The sequence below is a fragment of the Podarcis liolepis genome, assembly GCF_965112155.1.
Source record: "Podarcis liolepis genome assembly, chromosome: 8".
NCBI lineage: Eukaryota > Metazoa > Chordata > Lepidosauria > Squamata > Lacertidae > Podarcis > Podarcis liolepis.
In genome coordinates, this window is record NC_139560.1 from 50,304,467 (window position 1) to 50,326,621 (window position 22,155).

General features: G+C 39.8%; 1 protein-coding gene and 1 long non-coding RNA gene across 2 annotated transcripts in view; one reads left to right on the forward strand and one right to left on the reverse strand.

Moving 5' to 3' along the window:
- Positions 1-18,961, reverse strand: part of LOC310714020 — a 29,279-nt gene extending 10,318 nt beyond the window's left edge. Inside the window, exons 1-2 of the long non-coding RNA XR_014529524.1 lie at positions 18,874-18,961; positions 1,611-1,688 (exon numbers count right to left, since the gene is read on the reverse strand). This is a non-coding gene — a long non-coding RNA (uncharacterized lncRNA). The remainder of the gene's footprint in view (positions 1-1,610; positions 1,689-18,873) is intronic.
- Positions 18,962-18,984: 23 nt separating this feature from the next.
- The window catches only part of LDLRAD4 (low density lipoprotein receptor class A domain containing 4), a 176,804-nt gene continuing 173,633 nt past the window's right edge, over positions 18,985-22,155 (forward strand). Inside the window, exon 1 of the mRNA XM_083518814.1 lies at positions 18,985-19,121. Within this exon, the coding sequence (XP_083374940.1) occupies positions 19,082-19,121 (40 nt within the window). The 5' untranslated portion in view covers positions 18,985-19,081. The remainder of the gene's footprint in view (positions 19,122-22,155) is intronic.

Sequence of the window (22,155 nt, forward strand, 5' to 3'; positions counted from 1 at the left end):
TAGGTACCACTGCGGCAGGAAGGGAAATGGCGTTTCCATGCACTCTGGCTTCTGTCACAGTGTCCCATTGCTCCAGAAGCGGTTTAGTCATGTTGGCCACATGACCCGGAAAACTATCTGTGGACAAACGTCAGCTCCCTCAGCCTGAAAGTGAGATGAGCGCCGCAACCCCATGGTTGCCTTTGACTGGACTTAACTGTTCAGGGGTCCTTTATCTTTTTTACCTTACCTTATTCTATAGGCAGATTTAAAATACCAGACTAGACTTACTAGTGCAGGTTTTAGCAGGAGTGAATGAACCAGATGGGGAACATGGAACAGTTTTTGTTTAGTATGGTGATTTAAATATGTTTTCTAGATAAAATAGAAATAAATGTATGCTATGTTCAGAATTGCTTGGCTATCCTCACAACAACCGTGTGATGTAGTTTAGGCTGAGAGGCAGGCCCTGGTCACCCAGTGAAATTCATTCTGGAGTGAGAATTTAAACTGTGGTTTCTCTTACCCTAGTCTGACACCCTAACCATTACACCACACTGGCCTTCTAAAATCATGGATGCTGCTGCTGCTGTTTATTTATTGAAAATATATCCACACCAAAGGATATAAGAGCCTGAGGCTTAAGAAAGATTTACATGGAGGAAATTCTTGTCCTATTTGTCTTTCATTTTCTTTTTTATTCACAAGCGAAGCTGTGTGACATTACAATTACCTTTTTTAAAAAAAGAAACAGAATGCTTTTATGAAGCTTGGTCTTCATCATAATTATCTAATTGCTTCTTTAAATGGATGCCTCTGGTCAAAAGGTGTATTCAACCAATATTAATGGACATATTTAATTGCTGTTCACCCTCCCTTCAATGACAGTCATAATCCCTTTTATTGTTTTCGATTTAGCAAGTTGACCCTGTTTTAATGTGCACTATTATGAAATTAGGCTTTCAGACACATCATTTGATTACACTTCATAGTATGTGTTTGCCATCTTCATAGATTATGGCTTATATCAGAGAGAAATAGCTGTTGTTTTCTCCATATATGCTATATGTTAGTGGCAGTTGAATTTTTACTTTTTTTGTGGATGCAATTTGTACTTGAAGTCTTGATTGTTACTGTTTGTCATTGCTGCTGCTTTTTCTGATAAATGCTCAAAATGATTGTTCACACTATTTCAAAAACAACAACACATTACAATAAGAATTTAGAACAATGCTATTCCATAGCATACAAAAGGAAGAGCTCAGATGAGTGCTTTAAGTAGTCTGTTCATGAGACTGTTTAAAAGTGTGATGAAAATAAACAAGTTTTAAGAAGCATGTTCCTTAGACATACAGCGCAGATCCCAGGAATGATTTGAAGGAACACAATGCTACTATCCTGCTGAACATAAGCAGTCTGTTTAACCATCTAGATTGGATACCTCCTAAAAGCTCCTGCATAAACTCTCTTCAGCCTCTCTCACGGAAGAAATATAGGATAGATGTGTTGATAAATAATATAAACACCTTGCCAGTGTTACTTTTTCAGCTTGTTCAGTTTGTTTTTACAGTCCAATCCTAAATGTATTTAGCTGAAAGTAAATTCCACTGAATTCAATGATACTTAATTACCTAATAAGTCTGCCTTCTGATGAAGTCGTCATTTCTTCCTTTTTTCACTGAATATTTCTCTTGTGCTTGAGTCAATTCCTAGAAGAAGGAAGAAAAGCAAAGTCCAGTTTTGAGTTGTGGTAGCTTTCCCTCTATGCCTAACAAGCATTTCTCCCTAAATATTATGATTTTAGTAGTAAAGGAAATGCAGTAACTATTGTGACAGTGTTCTGCTGAAAAGAATAGAAGTCAGGTATTACATTTGGAAGACAATACGCTTTTAAATAATTGTAGCTAAAACAAACTAGAATGTTTTCCTACTGCTATATATTTCTTTCTTTATTTCACTATTACGTTTAACTTCATGAGAATCCTAAGACTGAAATTGCATTGATCAAATGTTCATTTCAGGAAAGCAGCTATGGAACAATGAATTGATTGCCACTTAACAGTTGTGGTTACAGCAAATTTAGAAGGTCAGTGCCCAGAATAGTGGTGGTGGTGATGATAGTTGGTTTAATTTAACGTAATGGACACTTACCTATATTTGTTGAAAAATGGAGCATATAACGTGTGTTGAAACTGGATTATTTAGTCTAAATAAGGGGGTTTGGCCTGGATGTTATGGAGTGTTGTTGCTGTTACAGTCAGTAGTTGCCTGAACATGTGAAGATGGAAACTGGACCAGAATTGTGGATTCACCAGAACAGTTCACTTAAAAGCTTATTTATGGTCATGTAAGCTCTGCCCACAGAGTTCCTTGATCCCTGGGCTGCTCTTCAATTCTTTATATTGTTAAGAGTTTGACAGAGAGGAAGTAGGCTATTTGTAAGATCCTGCAACTGTTAAAATACAGTGGTATTACCTCGAGTTACAATACCTCGAGTTACAAACGCCTCAGGTTACAAATGCCTCAGGTTACAAACTCTGCTAACCTGGAAGAGTTACCTCGAGTTGAGAACTTTGCCCCAGGATGAGAATGGAAATGGTGTGCCCGCGGTGCAGCGGCAGCAAGAGGCCCCATTAGCGAAAGCATGCCTCTAGTTAAGAACAGTTTCAGATTAAGACCTCCGGAATGAATTAAGTTTGTAACTAGAGGTACCACTGTATAGGCCAGGCTAGCTTCCTATGTTGAGGTGATCACCTAGGTGATGCGCCATTAAGACAACAAAGGAAAGGGGGTTCTCCTTCAACTGAGATATTTAGAAGGACAAAGCGTGAGTTTAGAGTTGAAAGTACTCACTGATGTTGTCAGCATTGTGAAGTTTTCATGTTTCCTCATGCCTTCTGTTTATGGAATGTGCCGAATCAAAATTATCTGAAAGCGGCCAGACATGCTCCCAGATTACTTTCTTGGAACTGTGTCCAAGGATGACTTGTTATAGAAATTCTTGGCCATCGAAAGAAAACTAAAGTACACTTTCTGCCTCTGTTTTGTAAGTTTTGGCAGAGTTTAGGAGAGTATAAAGGGTTTTTATCATTTGTTTGTTTACTTGGTAAAGATGAGAGTTCATTGCCATTTCATGGAGGGTATTGATTTGCTTCTAGAGACTTTGAAGGTTTGCTTTTCTGCTTTGGAGAATGTTCCTGAAGTTGTGGATGTTGTGCTTTTTTATATATATATAAAAAATTACACATACTGTTTTTTGCTGTTGTTTTTTAAGCATGGAAATTTTAGTGCATATTTAAAGCATTTCCCTTATTTGTATTTTGTTTAAACTGAAATTAGCAGCATTTAAACTTACAATCCTCCTGATAAACATGGTAGTAATTTTGAAAAAAGGTTTTACATGCTCATCATTACAGTGGTACCTCAGGTTAAGTACTTAATTCGTTCCGGAGGTCCGTTCTTAACCTGAAACTGTTCTTAACCTGAAGCACCAATTTAGCTAAATGGGGCCTCCTGCTGCTGCTGCGCCGCCGGAGCATGATTTCTCTTCTCATCCTGAAGCAAAGTTCTTAACCCGAGGCAATATTTCTGGGTTAGCGTGTGTAACCTGAAGCGTATGTAACCTGAGGTACCACTGTATTACGTTTTAATGCAGATGATGGAGCCATGCCTCCAAACTGATAAGAAACATTGTTCCCCAAATTTTGCATGTTAAATTTTATTTATTTTATGTTTTGTTGTTGGATCCATGCAGGCAGTTTTTAAAAGTCCATAGAAAATGCATGTAGATCCCCCCCCACCTCCATTAAAGAGGTGTCACTTACGGACTCACTGTTAAGACTGTGTTCATGGAAGACCATCTTACTCAGCTATGAGTGATCGCCAAAGAAGAAGACCAGGACAGCCACAGGTGGGGAAAAACCTGGTTCTTTTACAAGCAGTGAGCACGAAAGTGCCAGAGGCAGAAGGTGTAGTCAAAACTAAGCTGATGGTCAGGAAGGAAGGCAAGGCATAACAATTTAGCAACGAGTCGTTCAGACTAATGACCTGGCTTGGCAACAAAGGTTTTACAGGAACTGATGTGTGCCAACTGGCTTAGGGAGTTAACTGACAGTATGAAGCTAGGAGAGATGGGAGGAGTCCTTTCAGGCTGGAACTGTAGTCCCTGTTCTACGTGGCACATGTGGTAAGCTGCTGGAGACTAGCTGTTGAAGACTGCTGTTTGAGACCCACCCCTGTGTCATGGACAAATTTGTTTATTTAGGTATAATTTATATGCCGTCCTTTGTACAACTCACAGGGCATTTTAGAATGTAAATAAGTGCACAAGAATACATAATATTTGTAACCCACCCCCTTCATTAGAAATGCCGAACAATAAATTGCCGAATGGCAATAACTAACAGGCCTCAGGGACTTGAAAAGCTTTGGGCTAAGGTTCCTGTTTTAGTTATTTCCTTTTGAATCATGCATAACTCTAAGATCTGGGAGCCATGTGAGAGCCATGTGAGAGTTGGCTTCCCCTATTATACCTACAAATAGCAACCAGACTTTCAGTTAGGTACCTGTTAGCTTGTGAAGTATAAAAGCAAAGAGGAGCAGTGTTCGACTGCCACACACACAGCTTCAGAAGGATCTTCTACAAAAATCTTCAATAAAACTGGCTTCTCCCAGTGGTTACTCAGGAGAAAGTTGCTAGAGCAGGTTGGAGGTGGGGTTTAGTGCAAACCCTCCCAGTAACTGGCTTCATTTCTGTATTTCCATGTCTAAATCCTACTGTTTCCTGGAAATGTTAGTTTGGTGAAGCAGACTTGTGAATGTTTTGGCATGTGTTGAGATAGTGACTCATCACAACCCAATTTTCAAATGCCTGACAAAATTATATTTGGTGACAGAGCATGGTGCTTATCCAGTGTGCCAAAATCTCCTGAAAAGTCCACGTGTAGTGACTTGATCACACACAAATCAGTTGCGTGAATTCTTCACAAGTTGTTTTACAATCATTAGTTCGGAAGCAGGGCCTCAGAGATCAGTGCATTTGCTCTGATCTCTAGCCAAACGTTCATTACCTTCTCTCTCAGCCTAATAGAACTGCCTGCATTGGTGCAGATAGCTGATATGGATCAGCAACCAAAAGCTCCTGAGTCAAACCTGAAGAAGTATCACCAATCTAGCAGGAACACAGATTTAGCTAACAAGCCACTGCAGGAACCTAGAAATGAAAAAGGGCCTTTGACCCTTACTTCTTTTTTCAACATGACCCTCCAGACAAATGAGTTGCTGACCAGGGTTCTGAGACTTGCCAATTCCAAACCTTAAGTTGTTGGGATTGTCCTAAGCAGGTCAATAGCTGTGCTATGGAGTGATGTGGTGTCAGCATTACAGAGACATTGGCACAAGCGTACAGAATCCAGGGTGTGAATCTCTGGGACTTGTTGAGAAATGTTTTTGGCTGTGTGAATGGCAGGGCTTTAACTGTGGTTGATTTGACTGGCCTGCTTCTTATGCTTATTTTTAAACCATCATTTGTCTACTGTTGCTAGTAAACAGATGAGGAAATAGTACAGTGCACTTTGTTTTATATGGAGGTCAAGGTACCATGTTTCTTGTGTGCCATTTCCCTTGCTGTTGAAGCTTGACTTCCACTGTGTTTTTGTCATTATTTTATTTATCTTTTCATAAAAGAAACATAGGGGCTTTGTTGTTGTTTTTTTACATAACTTGTTCTCTACCTTAAGTGCATGTATTCCACACACCCACACCCAGAGCAAATCACTGTGATTGCCTCAGGTTTTCACATATTGGTACTATTTTTAATTTATTTTTTGCTTGATAGTGAATTGTAGTTGAAGTGCAAAGCCTGTGGGGGAGGTCATTTCAGCTGGAAAGGAAATAGATAATACTGTTTGAATTTACAGAAGGAACACATTGTTTTGCATTTAAAAATGATGGAGCCTGATTGCGTTTATGAACCCTTCCAGCTCTTGAGACTCTGTGTTCTAATCATGAGTTGCCAATGTTGATGGTAGTTCTGTTTCAAGCTTTTTTACTGTGCTTCCATTAATGGGATGGTGTCTGCTCCTTCTGCTCTTCTGGCTTTGCACATTACGGTAAGTGTTTGTCATCATTCTCTGTCTTCTGTGTTCAGTGCCAAGTAAAGTGTTTTTTTGTCTCTCGAAGTTGGTGGCCCTGGTGGAACTGAATTGTCCACCTGGGAGAGAAAAATAAGGCTAGCAATCTCCAGAGGCTTCTTTGATTTGCTTGATGATATCAACTGAGGCTTGTTGGTGTATGTCTCCTACCTTTCTGCATGATTAGTCAACATGACTCCAAGATATATATTAGCCTTTCTCCATTACACTGACAGAGATTAAGAGTACTGTATCCCACCTCCTTGCAGCAAGTCTCTTGTGCCTTTTAACAGGGATGCTAAGTCATTGTTAATTATCAAAACCTGCTTTCATATCATTATTTGTTTAAACCATATATGTTTTGTTACTCATTTATGACATATTCATTTTGTTACTTAAATTTATTTTATTGTGCCCTCACAGTATGGGATAGTGGCAGGGACACTGACTTCCACAGGTCTACAAAATGTGGTTTGAATGCCATATACATTCAAATAGAAATGCCATCTTGAGGGAACATGGAGTGAAAATTAGAAATGGCTGGTTATTTCATACCAAGAGTGGAGCAGAGAGGCCCTTATTGGTACAGATTCTGGGGAAATGTTCAGCTTCTTTCTCTCCTAGGTGAAGATATCTTGATGCAAAGGACCACTTGGGCTCCTGTTAACCTATGCATTTATTTTTATTTTTTAAAAGTCTGAAAAACTGAGCCTTGTGACTTATCACAAACTACTTTTGAAACTCCCCTCAGCTTCAAAATACAGTTTGCCGTGTGGCCTGGTGATGGCGGGGGTGGCTGCTATTAGAGAAAAACAAGTCTAAAGTCCCCCTGGGCTCACAGAACTAGCTTCATAGCTTTTTGGATCCTGTTTCTTTTGTGGTTGTTTTTTAGTTTAGCTCCAGGATGGCAGATCTGCACTTTTTGTAGATTTTCAGATACTTATCTAGCAGCATGAATAAGGAATAAAGACAGAATGATGCATAGTCATCATTGTGCAGCTGCACCATGTTAGGACAAATGCTTATTTAAATATTTTCTGCTTGTGTTGAAAACTGTTTTATGTGTTTCTGTCTAAAATTAGTTTGGCATTAAAAATATAGATATTTTATTTTAGACTAACTGTAGGGGACGGAGGGGAGGCAGAGAACTAATTTGGGGTGAATTTGGTCCTCATCTTTCACTTCAGATAGTTTCTGGTACATATATGTTATCTTTTTCTGTAAGACCTACTGATGTTCATCAGTAGTGATGACAACAGTTGTCAGTCTTGCTTAGCAATGTTTAGGGAGCAAGTTCTCTTTGTTATCTAGATCTGATTAACCTTCTGGACCAGCATGTCTACTTACTGTAGCCCAAACATGTATGGCGTTGTTTTGCAGAGCTCGCTCTGACTTTTAATCTGATCTTCTCCTTGTTCAGCTGCCGCTAAATTAAAATACACCTCCATGTTTATGCAATATGTGTTGTTCTACAGCAAAAGGTTTGTCTTCTAGTTTTTAAAGAAGGGTTTTCTTCAGCTATCTCAGTGGTGTGTGTGAGAGAGTCCTTTGTGAAAGAGTTCGTTCATTATTCTAAACTCATTGGAGAAATGCACAGTCCCCCCCACCACACATTCTCACTCATGCAGAAATGCAGCTTGGATCAATGAAGCAATTCCAAGAGGGCTTCAGCATAGCTGGTGTGATACATCTATCTGAAGGCTCAACCAAAGTGGACTTGGCACTGGTCTGCAATAAATTTGGGTGTAGACAAATCATATCTGAAAGACTTAGTATGACAATTTTTCTAGATAAAGGGTCTACTATTAACTCTCTTTGATGGACAAGGGACAGGAAACAATAGATCTAGAATACTAAATCACAGTTTGAAAGCAACAAATGGTGACTGGAACTTTTAATTTTTTCCCCTCTCTCAACTTGGAAAGTTTTATAAAATATCTGTTTGTGCATGTATGTTAAGAATCTAGAAAACATATCTTATCTCCCTGTGTTATCATCACATCTCTCTTACATAACCCCATGATAAGTTACAGTATAGAATTTATATCTTTGAAGATGGCAAGATTCTGTTCGGAAACATTTTTTTAAAAATGGGTGTGTTCCCATCCAGATCCATCATAGGTTCTGTCCAAGCAGCTAGAAACTATAATACAGTGGTACCTCAGGTTACATACACTTCAGTTTACATACTCTTCAGGTTACAGACTCCGCTAACCCAGAAATAGTGCTTCAGGTTAAGAACTTTGCTTCAGGATGAGAACAGAAATCGTGCTCTGGTCGCACGGCAGCAGCAGGAGGCCCCATTAGCTAAAGTGGTACCTCAGGTTAAGAACAGTTTCAGGTTAAGAACGGACCTCCGGAACGAATTAAGTACCTAACCTGAGGTACCACTGTACTGGTGTGGGGAAACAAGTGCTGGTGAGTAACAGCAAGATTGGCTGGTTGCTAGAGGTAACACTGGCAGCCTGAAAACTGCTAAAATGGTTGCTGACCAAGGTTCAGGTCAGCAGAAACCCTAGGGATATAGCTATGTGAAATAAGCAATAATAAAGCATCCAATTACAGAGTTTTACATGCTTGTCCCATAGAACTCAATGGAACGCAAGCCCGAAGCGAGTACATATTAAAAGAATAACATGGCATACACGAAGGTAGCAATAAAGTCTCATGCTCTGAATATATGTGGTTACCAAGCTAAAATAATGACTGATTATAAATGTTCAGAAATCTGGCACATTGCCTTCTTTTTCTGTGTTGAAAAAAATTGTGTATTTATGAGCAGCAGTTTGGGATTTAGTAGCTAGCCAGGGAACATAAGCAGAACTAAAAAGCTGAGGAGTTTCCCCTCAAGGCACTTCTCAAAACCAGCGACAGAGAGAGGTCACATGCAGAAAAGGATTTGAAATAGTCACATAAAAGCAAAGGATTTTAAAGTCAGTTATTCAAACTGGAATTTTCAATAGAACTCATCTTCCAGCCACTCTTGATTCAGGTAGGGGGCAATTCATTTTTAATTACAATAATGTATGCCTCTGCATATTTGGATATACATGGATAAGTGCAAAAGAGAAGCTTTCATTGTTGTATACCAGATATAATTTGAGGTTTTATGACCCAAGGAATTTGTGAAATTCCATGAAATAATACTACGATGTTGGTTTTTGTTTTCTTTGATAAAGATACGGGACTTAATGTGCGGCGTGATACCTTCCATTATATGCCTAGTGCTCTAGCTGCTACAAATGCTTTGTTTCCCTTCCTCTTGACTGGAATCAACAAATTAAATAGCAAAACGCAATTGCTGCATTTGCTTAATGGCAGCTTCCCCATGAAAAGGTAAAAGAGCATATCAAGGAATGTACTTGAAACAGAAGTGAAGAGGAGATGGTGTTGGTCCTCTGTGCCACTATTCTAAATGTGCAGCAAAGAGAAGAGCCTAGCAAAGGTTTCAAGTAAACACTGCTATCCCACGCCCTAGCCCATCCACTAAAGTCTTGAGAGACATGCCTTTATATTTTCAGTTATCTTGGTCTAATTCAAATATATAATTGATAAATATGTCCTTCCACCATTGCAAAACCGGGATTCACACAACTACAATCCAAGTGTAAATTCTTCAGCAGTATTAAACTTGCAAATGACAGGTCTAAAATTATAAATATACTACCTCTCTGGTTGTGCAGTAGCCAACCAAAAACATTATAATCCATGATGAATATTAACCAGTACTGTTTGATGTAGGTATATGAAATATCAATGCAAACAGGCATGGAAAATATTGGTTTTATCTTTCATTCAGAAATGGAAGATTTCTTATTTAAAAATCACATAAAATAAAAAATCATTAAAAAAAAGAAATGGAAGTTTTCTTCACAGTTTCTTCTAACTAGAGATTACTTAGTGTTCTGAAGAATAAAACTGAAAAGAGATTTAACACTTTCATTCATATCTCCCACTACTTCTTAGATCCAGCTCTGAGTTTCAGCTCAGTGGAACTGAGGACTTTCATGGCAAGGAGCAGCAATTTACACCCATTGATCAGAGGCTGTTAAATGAACTTTCCTCTAGAATCATTGATTTCCCCTTTTGATTTTTTAGAAGGGGTGTTAGGTCTTTTGCTTAGCTAGTTGGCTAGGTTTGTTTGTGCTAGGCGGCAGCATTTTCCTATTTCCCTTTGGTTGTTAAATGTATTTTATTTATTCACATACCACCTTGAACCCTGGAAAGTGAGCTAATAAACCATTTTAATAAATAATTATTTCATTTTTCCGATGACTGTTTTTTATTTTTATTTATTGAATTTATATACCACCCTATACCTGGAGGCCTCAGGGCGGTTCACATAAAAAGATCACAGTATATAAAATAAAAATAAAACAATAACCCAATAATACCCCTCCCCCCAAAAGAGCCACATTTTAAAAGGGTATGGGATGTTGATCAGGTCAACCAAAGGCCTGGTTAAAAAGGAACATTTTTGCCTGGTGCCTTTGAATAGTAAATGAATTTATTAATAGCAACTAATAAAACAGATACCTTAAAAAGTAATAAAATGGTGAAAGACACAGGGGAAGAGGATTGTTTTGGATCGGAATAACTGCCCATTGGCAGTAGAAATCCATGTTGGCTATTCCACACTCTTCCTGTTGCTCTGTCAAAGTGGGAGTCAGGAACAGGTCAGTAATAACTCACAAAGTGTCAATAAGATCAACTCTTTATTCAACGAAACAAAACATCTCAAGCCTAGTGAGCACAGCAACTCTTTGCAGTAGGTGTTGCTTCAATGAGGCAGTTGCGAGGACTGAAGATCCTCTGTAGGTTCTGGGAGACCTGGGAGACCTGGGAGGGGAGCTGGTCACAGCAAGAAGATCCTGCCTCATCTCTGCCTCTTGGCCCCCCCTCCTCTCCAGCCTTCGCTTCTGCCTTTGATTCTGGACTTCTCTCTGCCACAGCCTCTTCCTGCTCACTAAACCCTGTTGCCCTTTCAGCTTTGGACACCTGTTCCTCCCAGTCTGCTCCCTTTTCTCCATCTGACCACTCATCATCATTCCACCACATAGCCCCTGGCTCTGAACTTTCTTCCCCTGGGGGTTCCCACCACTGCCTCTCACCACTCCTCATCCTGCCTGTCCATTACATCCAGTGCACCAGAAAAAACAGTGGCAGAGTATTTTTCTGATGTGTACTGAGAAAATGTGCCTTCAACAACAACAAGAAAATAGTTGTAGTAGTAGTAGTAGTAATAATAATAATAATAATAATAATAATAATAATAATAATAATTTATATCCCTCATCTGGCTGGGCGGCTTCCAATGAAAGATTGAAAATACATTAAAAACCAGTCATTAAAAACTTCCCTAAACAGTTGCATTAAAAATGTTTCTGGAAAGCTTCTAAAGTTGCTTGGTACTACGGTACTGACTTGCTGTCAGTACCTCGTAAATAGCGTTTAATTTATTATCGGTCAAAGCCTGTTGGGCATTCTTTAGTAAAAATAATAGTGGAAAGTGTTTATGGAAAAGAGTGTTGGTTTTTAATGTGGATGCCACCAACTGATGTTTGAGCAAATTTGTCTTGCCCAACCTTAACCTCTGTGGAAGATGGATAGCAACACCTTGTTCCTTTGACAACCATTAAAGCAGTACATTTGATGTACAGTAATGCACATTAAAGGAGTAGCATAACCCAGGTGGTCTTACTCTAAGCAATTGCAGGGCAGGGGGGAAATGACAATAGTGTTCAGAAACAAGTCGAGTCCAGAAATCAGATTAACCAGTTTATTTAGGGAAGTGAGAAAGTCAGTGCATAGGTGCAATCTAAAGGAAAGCACTAAGCCAAACTGTCATTGCAAAATGCATTACCTCTGCTGTTGGTAGTAGCCCCTGGAGTTGGTTGTAGGGTGAGAGACAAAGGGCTACAGCTACCATATCTATATTGCCTTTTGCGCCCAGGTGGCTTTGAATGACAGGTTGCTAGGCCCAGCCAATTATAGAACATACGTCAAGAAAATGAACATAACACCTTTGGGAAGTTGGGAGATGGGGCTGTCAAAGCGTTCACTACTGCCAAAATTATATAACTTCTTAGCTAGACAGCAGACTTTGGGTTGTGTATTCAGACTTGGTTGATGGAGGGGAGACATGACCTCCATGCTTGAACATGATGGAGCCTAAGAGAATTCAGATACCTTAAAGGGATATGCAAACGCAGGGCATACTTTCGTGACAACGAAAAGATAATAAGCACATCTTACACTGGTAAGTGCATGGTTTTCTTTTTTCTTTTTTAAGTGTCAAATTTAACAAAGCAGAAAAAACATAGATTTTTTTTAAAGGAGAGAAAAAGACACGCAATAGCTATACACACTGTCGGCTCATATTGTGAATACAATAGCCAATATTACTTTCCTCTAAAATTAAAGAATAAAGGTCAATATAAGCCATCCAGGTGTCCAAATAGGTACCTACATGAAATTGGTGTTTATAGATACAAATGTAACCAGGGCAGTGAGGTCTGCAGACCATTGCAAAATGGATGGTGAGCATTTAGCCTTTTCAGGCTTGAAGTATAAGTCTCTTGGCAACCATAAGGGTTGCAGCACCCCTTTTGTTTTAACCCCCATGATACAGGAATATAATGTAAAAAGTACATGAACAAATGTATTTAATTTGGGCAGTACAAAATTTATACAGATAACAACTTCAGATTAAAAATACTATATCACCAGACATGCCTACATCTTATTTCTCAACAAGGCCTTTCAAGCATCATATCTCCAGCATCAATGTGTATTTGACACTACCTTCCTGTACAAATGTTATCGAGTCCAATATACCCCAAAGAATATTTTTTGTAGGATAAGTTTCAAATATAAAACATTCCTTATAGATTCTAAAGCAATTTTCCATTGTTTAGGTTGTATGGCACATTCTAATTCCCTGTTCTACAACTCTTTTAAGTTATTGAACATCAACTTTCCAAAAGTCCCATAGGCCTTTATAGGCAGCAGTTGTGGATTTAGCTTTCCGAGAAGATTCATTTATTCCCTCCAATAATTTAGGAAATGCCAAAGCACTCGATGCAGACAGTGCATAAACAGACTCCAACATGTGTTGCATTTGCAGATGTTGCCATTCTGCACTCACTGGTAAATGATATTTAAACCACAATATGGAAAACGACAAGAAGTCTTCATCTGAACTTATCAGCTGATCTAACATCTAAATCCCACAATAGACCCATTTCCATTTCTTCCACAAAAAACCCCTGCCTCTCTTACCTTCAGATTTTGACAACCCCATAAAGTTTATTTGGCATAAGCATATGGGTCAAATTGTATATGACTATACACCACGTCTCTCTAGTTGCTAAAATTGTGTTATGGGTCCTTTCCTTTTTTTATACTTAGCCCCAAAGCTAACTATTCTAGAGTGTATAAATATGGTAAATTACACATGGAGGGGTATTATTATTAATAGCAAATTGTATTCATGTGGGATAGAATTATATGTCCATAGTCTTCTTTGTGTTAGGAAAGATATTTAGTCTCCATGCTAAGATGTTATGAAACAAAGTGAATTTTGGAAAAGTTTCAGGCTAGAGTATATTTCTTGACTGTTATCTAGAAAAATTGCAGCTGACTTATTGCTTTCTTCATTAGGCTGTTAAAGCTTTCATATTGGGAGTTATTATTTTTCCTGTGACTGATAGTTTCCTTCAGCCCTAAATATGGTGATTTTTTTGGCATTATGGAGTGTTCAGTGCATTTTTGTGGATTTTATCATACAACTAAGTCAAAATGGAAGAAGTATACCTTTGTCTGAGCCTTCAGGCTACCTAGAAACTGAATTTAGTTTACTCATGCTTGCTTCAGAGCTTACTTTTTAAAAGCATCATGGAAGGATTTTTTCCCCCTGGTGGAGCACTTTCCAGGTTAATTTCTTTGGGCAAGTGTGTTTTTGTGAAGGATATTAGAGATGGATGCAGGCTTAGTTGGTTAAAGAAAATCTCAGTTGAAGTCCTTTTGTACTTAGTAGGATTTATTTCTGAATCAACATGCATCAGATTGTACAGTTGGGGAGGAAATACATACACATGTTTATAGATAGAAGGTACACATATAATTTCTGTTATATAACAAAGATTAATGCAGTAGGTGACTGCCTGTGACAATGATTGAATGCATTTTCTATTCTCTTCAGTGGAAGAGTCTTGCATATATCAGTCTTGTTTTGGAGATTGCCAATTCCAAATTGTAAAAAAAAGCATTGTCTGTCTCAGTTCTGTGAGCCTTGGTGCCAGGAACACCCTGCAGCCGATTGCGTCTACAGTTCTTTCAACTCTGTTTGCTTGTCTGGATAATGTTCTACATTTGCACTTCTTTATTTAGCGCCCAGACGGAAGATGTTGACTACTGGGACAGTGTAAATAAATCAAATTAATTCTTGCAGCATGGTTTGATTTGCAGGAGCAAACCAGAACTCGCTTTGCCCAGTAATGCATACAACAGTGTAGGGGCTTTCTCCCTAGATTCTTTTGGCTCCTGAGCAGCTGCTGGCCACAGCAGATGGACTTTTGCAGCACTAGCTGATCTAACCTTCCAGGAAGATGTGAATTTCTATGAGCATTTCCTCAATACATTTGTAGTCATGGTCTGCTCATTAAGCTATTCTGTGAATGATTAAGCATTTTATAAATGAGTTCTATTTTTTTGCAAGAGCTCAGTTGTGCTCAGATGGTAAAAATATCTTCTGGAGTGGCAGACTTTAGGAAAGCTGCATGCTGATGTGCACTTGTTTCTATGATTTTGTTGAATTAATCAGTGCTTGCAGTATTCTATCAAACTAATTTGGTGTTGAACTGACATAAAAAGCCAACTTACTTCTCTAGGTCAGTATTCTGTGGCTAGAACCAGGAACCACATGGTGTGATCAAGTCTCAAAGCCCTCTAAAATATTGTTGCTCTGATGTCTTGACCTGAATATGCAGGTAGAAAAGAATACCTCTTTCAGTAGGTCTGTAGGTGGCCAGCCACACCTGATTTTAGGCCCAGAGAATATAATTCTTATTATATCTGACGGGGTTGCCCCTGCCACTCTGGGCAGCTTCCAGCAAAATATAAAGGGACAAAACAAAACATTGAAAGCTTCCTGAAACAGGGCTGCCTTCAGGTGTCTACGAAAGGTCTTATAATTAACTCTTTGACATCTGATGGGAGGGCATTCCATAGGTGGGTGCAGTAACGTGAGTGCAGTTGGGTGGGTGCAGTTACTGAGAAGGCCCTCTGCCTGGTTTCCTGTAACTTCATTTCTCACAATGAGGGAACTGCCAGAAGGCCCTCAGCGCTGGACCTCAGTGATGGGGATGGAGAAGCTCCTGCAGGTATACAGTGCCGAACCCATTTAGAGCTTTAAAGGTCAACACGAACACTTAGACTTGTGTTCAGAAATGTACAGGGAGCCAATACAGATCATTTAGGACCAGTGTTATACAGTGGTACCTCGGGTTACAGACTCTTCAGGTTACAGATTCCGCTAACCCAGAAATAGTACCTCGGGTTAAGAACTTTGCTTCAGGATGAGAACAGAAATCGCACAGTGGCAGCATCGGGAGGCCCCATTAGCTAAAGTGGTATCTCAGGTTAATAACAGTTACAGATTAAGACCGGACCTCTGGAATGAATTAAGTTATTAACCTGAGGTACCACTGTATGGCCCCAGCGGCTGCTCCCAGTCACCAGTCTAGCAGCCACATTCTGGATTAGTTGTTTCTGAGTCACCTTCAAAAGTAGTCCCATGTAAAGCGCATTGCAGTAATCCAAATGGCAGATAACCAGATGATGTACCATTCTAGTGAGACAGTGGGCAGAAAGGCAAGATCTCAGCTGGCGTACCAGATGGAACTGGTAAACAGCCACCCTGGATACAGAGTTGACCTGTGCCTTCATGGACGTCTGTGAGTCCAGAAGCTAGAAAATGGGGAAATGCAGGAAGGAGGATCCTGTCTGCTGTACTGACCAGGAAATAACACAAAGACAGGTTCCTCATATTTATATTACATATAGTCAGTCCAGGGGCTTCATAGAATCATAGAATCATAGAGTTCGAAGAGACCACAAGGGCCATCGAGTCCAACCCCCTGCCAAGCAGGAAACTTTTTTTTTAGAAGAAGAGTTTGGATTTGATATCCCGCCTTTCACTCTCCTTTAGGAGTCCCAAAGTGGCTAACAATCTCCTTTCCCTTCCTCCCCCACAACAAACACTCTGTGAGGTGAGTGGGGCTGAGAGACTTCAGAGAAGTGTGACTAGCCCAAGGTCACCCAGCAGCTGCATGTGGAAAAGCGGGGAATTGAACCCAGTTCCCCAGATTACGAGACTACCGCTCTTAACCACTACACCACACTGGCTCTTCATATACTGCTTGCCAGTCAAAGAGGTGATAATACCTAGTTGACAGAGCGATGCCTGCTGTGTTTGAAGCTCTTGCTTTCTGCTTCCAGTTTCTTCACATTCTTCACTATTAGAGATATGGTTGCCCCTAAATCTGAGATGGGGAACATCTGTTGCCCCAGATGTTGTTGGGATTCCATATCTCCTCAGCCGGCACCAGATCCACCACATGTGTACACCAGGTTGGTGACGGTTCTTTGTAAACATGATAGCCCTTTCAGACTGGGGGTGAGCAAACAATGGAGTTAAAGTATAGTGCCTTGGGAAAGGTATTTGCAGTTTTCTGCATAATGCATTTAAACATGTTTCTTATTTGTTACGCACAGAGTAGTTCTCTCAGAGTAGTACACCTATTGTAAGGATGTCACACTTTCCCAGGACTGATAACACAATATTTTTCTACCTGGTTAAAATAAGATGCCTCCTTCAAATAGCAAATTCACTTGCTGTTGTAATTGGTGTGTGGAACATACTGATTCGCAGAAGTCCTGCCAAAGATGCTTTGGGACATTCCAGGAATCAAGAGTTGAAATCAGACTTTGGTTTTACAAATAATGAAAGGGAAATAAATAACACACAGCCAGCAACACCCTGGAATGCCACTTAAAAAAACACAACTGAATCTGACCGGGTCGTAAAAACCTTTAGACCATGAGCTCTGAAGCTGTGTCACCGTCATCAGCCTTTTAAATCAACAGCAAAAGTGGGTGGATCCAGCCCACATTCAAGAGTGCTTCTATGCCACTATGTAATACGAGACAGAACGCAATTGGTGGCTTCTGGAAAAGAGGCCTGTGCAGCTTGTCTTCCGACATAGGAAGGCCTCTTGTCCTTAAGAATTTTTCCCTTTCTGGAAATAGACTATCCCTAGCTTCAGACTCAAATTGTGAGCAGAGAGAATGAGGGAGGGAGGGAGATTGCTTTATGGGAATCATGCTTTCCTCTTGAAAATGAAAACACTAGAGAATGGTTTTCTAATACAGTAATATTTTGAAGGCCGGGGGGGGGGATCATCAGTTTCCCCTGATTAAGGTAGAGCCTGGTTTGGGGCCCACCTCAGCTGGATCCCCATTGCAACCTTGCTTACATTCTTCAAGATAAGGAGATGACTACTAAATGGCAAAATAACTAATGGCAAAATTTATCTACTTGCACCCGGGGGTGTTTTCGAACTGCTAGGTTGGCAGGCGCTGGGACCGAACGATGGGAGCGCACCCCGCCGCGGGGATTCGAACCGCCGACCATGCGATTGGCAAGTCCTAGGCACTGAGGTTTTACCCACAGCGCCACCCGCGTCCCTTTAGGCAAAATAACTAGCTGCGTTTAAAAACTATAAAGGAAAAGGGGTGGGAATACCTGTTTGTGCACACACAGTGGGGGCTGCACCACAGGAGAAAGGAGAAGACATGGAAATGGGAGTGACCCGTATGCAAGGGGGAGAAGGACAGAGGTTGGTGAGCATGGCGAGCAGGGACACAGCCCCCGGTTAAAATATAACGTTTAAAAAACCAACACAAATGCAAGGTAATTTTTTTGCTGAACAATAATTTCAGCAACTTGGGTTTTAAGAAAAACAAAAGTTGTTCCTAGCCTGCTATATGCGCTTTCTCTGAGGTTTTACCTCTAAAGGGCAAAAATAGGTGGTACATAGTGTCATATTTTATAAGAGAGTTTTAGAAAATGGTAATGGTGAGACCTGATTAATTTATAGAATAGGCTTGAGGGTCTTGAGTGTTTTTACTTTTCCCTTTTAACTCCAGTTTTGTTATTGTACTTCTCTCCCCCATCCTTACTAAATATGGCTTTTGAAATGTAAATCGTATCATGTTCAGAGATGCATATTGACATCTTCAGCACTGCTTCTCTTTGCATTTCAAAGAGTTGTGTGGTCACATTTTGCATTTCAGCAAAATTGCAGTATTTTCCGTCTAAGGATCTACTTTTATGTGGGCAATCACTCCCTACTAAATGGGGTGTTTGCGTGTGCACAGACGCACATGGTCTTATTCCCTGAATGTTGTGAATCTTGCTGTAAGTCATCAGGAAACATCTTTTTCCTTTTTAATTTCTCAGCTTGCCTGAGGGGGAGGTGAAGCTCAAAGAGAACACAGAAGACAAATGAAGACCACATCTGGCTGAATCCTAAGGAAAGTAAGCAAGCAAACCCAGTGATGTTTTCTGAGCAGAGGACTAGAACTAAAGTTTGAAAGAGAATTTAAAAAAAACAATGTGTGGAATGACTGCTTTCGTTTACATGGACACAGTGGCCAAAATTCTCTGGCAGGACGGTTGAGGCATGTGATCTGCACTTACCATTTGAATTTGACGCACATCCTTTTTACTGAAGGGCTCAAGGGACCTGGGAACAGGTGGGAATTGGATGATGCCAAATACCAGCTTGCAGGGAAGAAATGGACACTGACAAGCAAAGATGGAAGTGACTTGATAGCTTCAACTCTGGAAGCTGTCTCTGGAAAGGACAGGTTAAGACTGGAATCACAAACTTTTCTGGGAGAGCAGTATGCAGGAAGCTGGCTTTCAGGCCACAAATGCTTTCACAGGTAAGGATCCCCCCCGTAATATCAAGACAAATTATGTTTTCCTTGAAAGCAAATGTATTTGTGTTTAGATAGAACCACTGACATATGTGAAAAATGAGAAAACGTAAGAAAAGACCTGCTAATCTTTTCATCCTGATCATTTCGCAGCATAGTGATTCAGGATTTGTCTGTCAGGTCCTTCAAAAATGGCTGTGCAGGCACAAGCAGAAGGGGGCAAGATGTACAATCATTTATGCTATGAGACCACTGTCCTCAGAGTCCTTAAAACTATGAATTTACATGCTGTTGGTGGAGTTTAAGTAATGGTTCTTGTGATACATTTTCTACTTGAGCATAATACTGAACTATGCATCAGATATGATGGGTGCATGCATTAATTTTTTAATTTACCTGGTGTGCACGGTGCACAGGTCCAGATTTATATACAGCTAGAATAAATATATTCTTAGAATACTTAATCTGTGTGGGCTGCGCAGAGAGAATGGGATGGAGAACTTCTACTATGGTCAGTCCTGCAGCCATTTTTCACACGAGACATGAAAGAAGGTAGGAACTTGCATCCAGAATGTCCTTTGGAGAACTTCCCAACCCCAAACTCTGGAAAACTCATGCATTTTTTTGTTTTTGTTTTGAAGGCTTGAAGACTACAATCCATATGTTTATACTATAGTAATCTATACTACACAAATCAATGTGACTCCTGTGGTATAAAGTGGATTGTGGAATGTGTGCCTTATTGAAGAGGCACCCAAACATTGTCTGTCAAAGCTTGCAGTCTTTGCTTTATTTTGGTTGGCTAGAAAACCCTGGGAAATTATGAGCAAAAGCATGCGGTGACCCTCTGGACGCCAACAGAGGCCACTTGGAAAAACACTGCGATTATACAATGTAACTTGTAGGCTCAGACAAAAATTCTTCATATGTGGGTGAACTTGGCAGATGGGCTTCACTTCTTTAGATGCTCAGTTTTTTAAATCAGTAGGAGAAGCTGAATGTGGTTTGCTTCTCTGTTTGTTTGGTTCAGGGCTTTTTGGGAACCCTACAATAAAAGGAAATGAATACCATCCAGGGTTACATTCTTTTCTTCACAGTGGTGAAATCCTAGTAGACCCAACTATAGTCTTTCAAAAGAAACCCGAGATTCATTGCTCTAACAAATGAAGAACAAATAGAAACTGGTTTTGAAATTCATCTAGAATTCCGTTATTTTGGGGGGTTTTAATAAAAAATAATAATCCCAACAACTTTAGGACCGTAGCAACACAAATAAGTATTAGGTATCTAATCTGTCTTGGTAAAAGATGCCAGCATTTTAAAGAATGTCCATTAAGTATATCTCACTTGTATAGACCCTTTAAAAATATTCTCTACCTTGTGGACAATGTGACACAAGTGTGCTTCAGAGTCCCCACAAAACAATTATGTTGCATTGTCTAGGATTGCTAGCTTTTTGTTCCTGTATGCCCTTTTCGGTGCCTACTAAAAACATTCTTCTTTAGACAAACCTACCTGGATGTTTACAAAGTTTAGGTTATTTTAATCTGTTTTAGTATTTTAGCTTTTGCATGTTTGAAAGTACGGTTGTGAATTCTTCTTGATTTTGTTGTTTTATCTGCTTTGAGGCTTTATATATATATATATACACAATCAAGGGGTATACGTATAAATTTCATGAAACAAACAGATAAATAATGGCAGCTTGATTTGCAGACACTGCAGGTGATACTAATTGTGCTCTTATGTCTGTTACTTCCCCCTGATATTTTTCAGTTAGGGTAGACTTATCTTTGAGACTTCGCCCTTGCTTTGGAGATATCTCTCCCTTCCAAAGTGTGCATGGCTGTTCGTGCCTGCCCTTGTGTATGTTCAAAAATAGAGTCCTATACTTCTGCTATTGTAAGTCTTGAAAGGGAATAAGAAAAGGAAAAGCCACTTGACTGTAGTTCAAGGATAACCAATGTGGTGCTGTCCATATGTTGGACTCCATTAGCCCCAGCGAGCACAGCTAGTGGCGATGATGGGAGATATAGTCCAATAATAGCTGGAATGCGGACACCATATTGGTTATCCATGCTGTTGGCTACAAGGATGTTCAGTGATGGAGAAGGCTATGGGCTTTGTGGCTGCCGCAAGTGCAAATGTTTTGCTATATATTGGGGCTTGCAAATGTTATCTCTTGCAGTGAAGGTAGTGCTGGGCCAGGAGACAGAATAAAGAAGTATTTCAAGATGAGATACTTTCCCCCTTTTACAGGGGTTTTAGAGCCTTCATCATTGTTTTGGCTCAACTGTAATTGCACCACCAGTGCTGAGTCTACAGTCTGTCAGGGCTTGGCACCTTGAAATGTGAATTCTAGAAGTTTTAGCGGGCTACTCTCCTTACGGAGCATCCTGCCTCCTGAATAGAAGGCCTGATAGTTGGTAACATTCCAACCGGTTGTGAGCAAATGGTGTGATCATTTAAGGCTGTCTGCTCCTGGTATCTTTGACAAGCCTGTAGGCTTTCTCTTCCTGATGTGAGTTGCAGAGATGACAATTCAGCTGTCAGCTCTTCTACCAATCACTGAACAAAATAATGTGAGAAGTCCCACTTGCCTACCACATTGCTGTCATTTTCGCCTCCTTACAAATGATCCTTTGACATGATGTCAGTTGCGTGGTTAATTCCTTAACCTGCTTAAAATCCCCCAATATAATATAGTATGTTAAAGTGATTTTCATGGGTAACCAACAGTATAACAGTTGCATCAATTAGCATCTGTGGTGCAATTAATTCCAAGAGCACTGGCTACAGAATTTAGAGTTTGTGACATCCCCAGATTTAGTTATGGTCATTTATTTGTTTCTATTTTTATTTCATGTTAATTTTAAAAAGCTTTAAGAAGTTATCTCATGGTGCAACATTACCTTTGATTATTGTAGGCACTTGCATTTGAGATGAACAGGGCAAGACCCCAAACTGAACTTTATCTATTAAAACCCTTGGCATTGAATTCATGATAGCCTTTTTAGTTTATTTTTCTTTGTATCTGGGG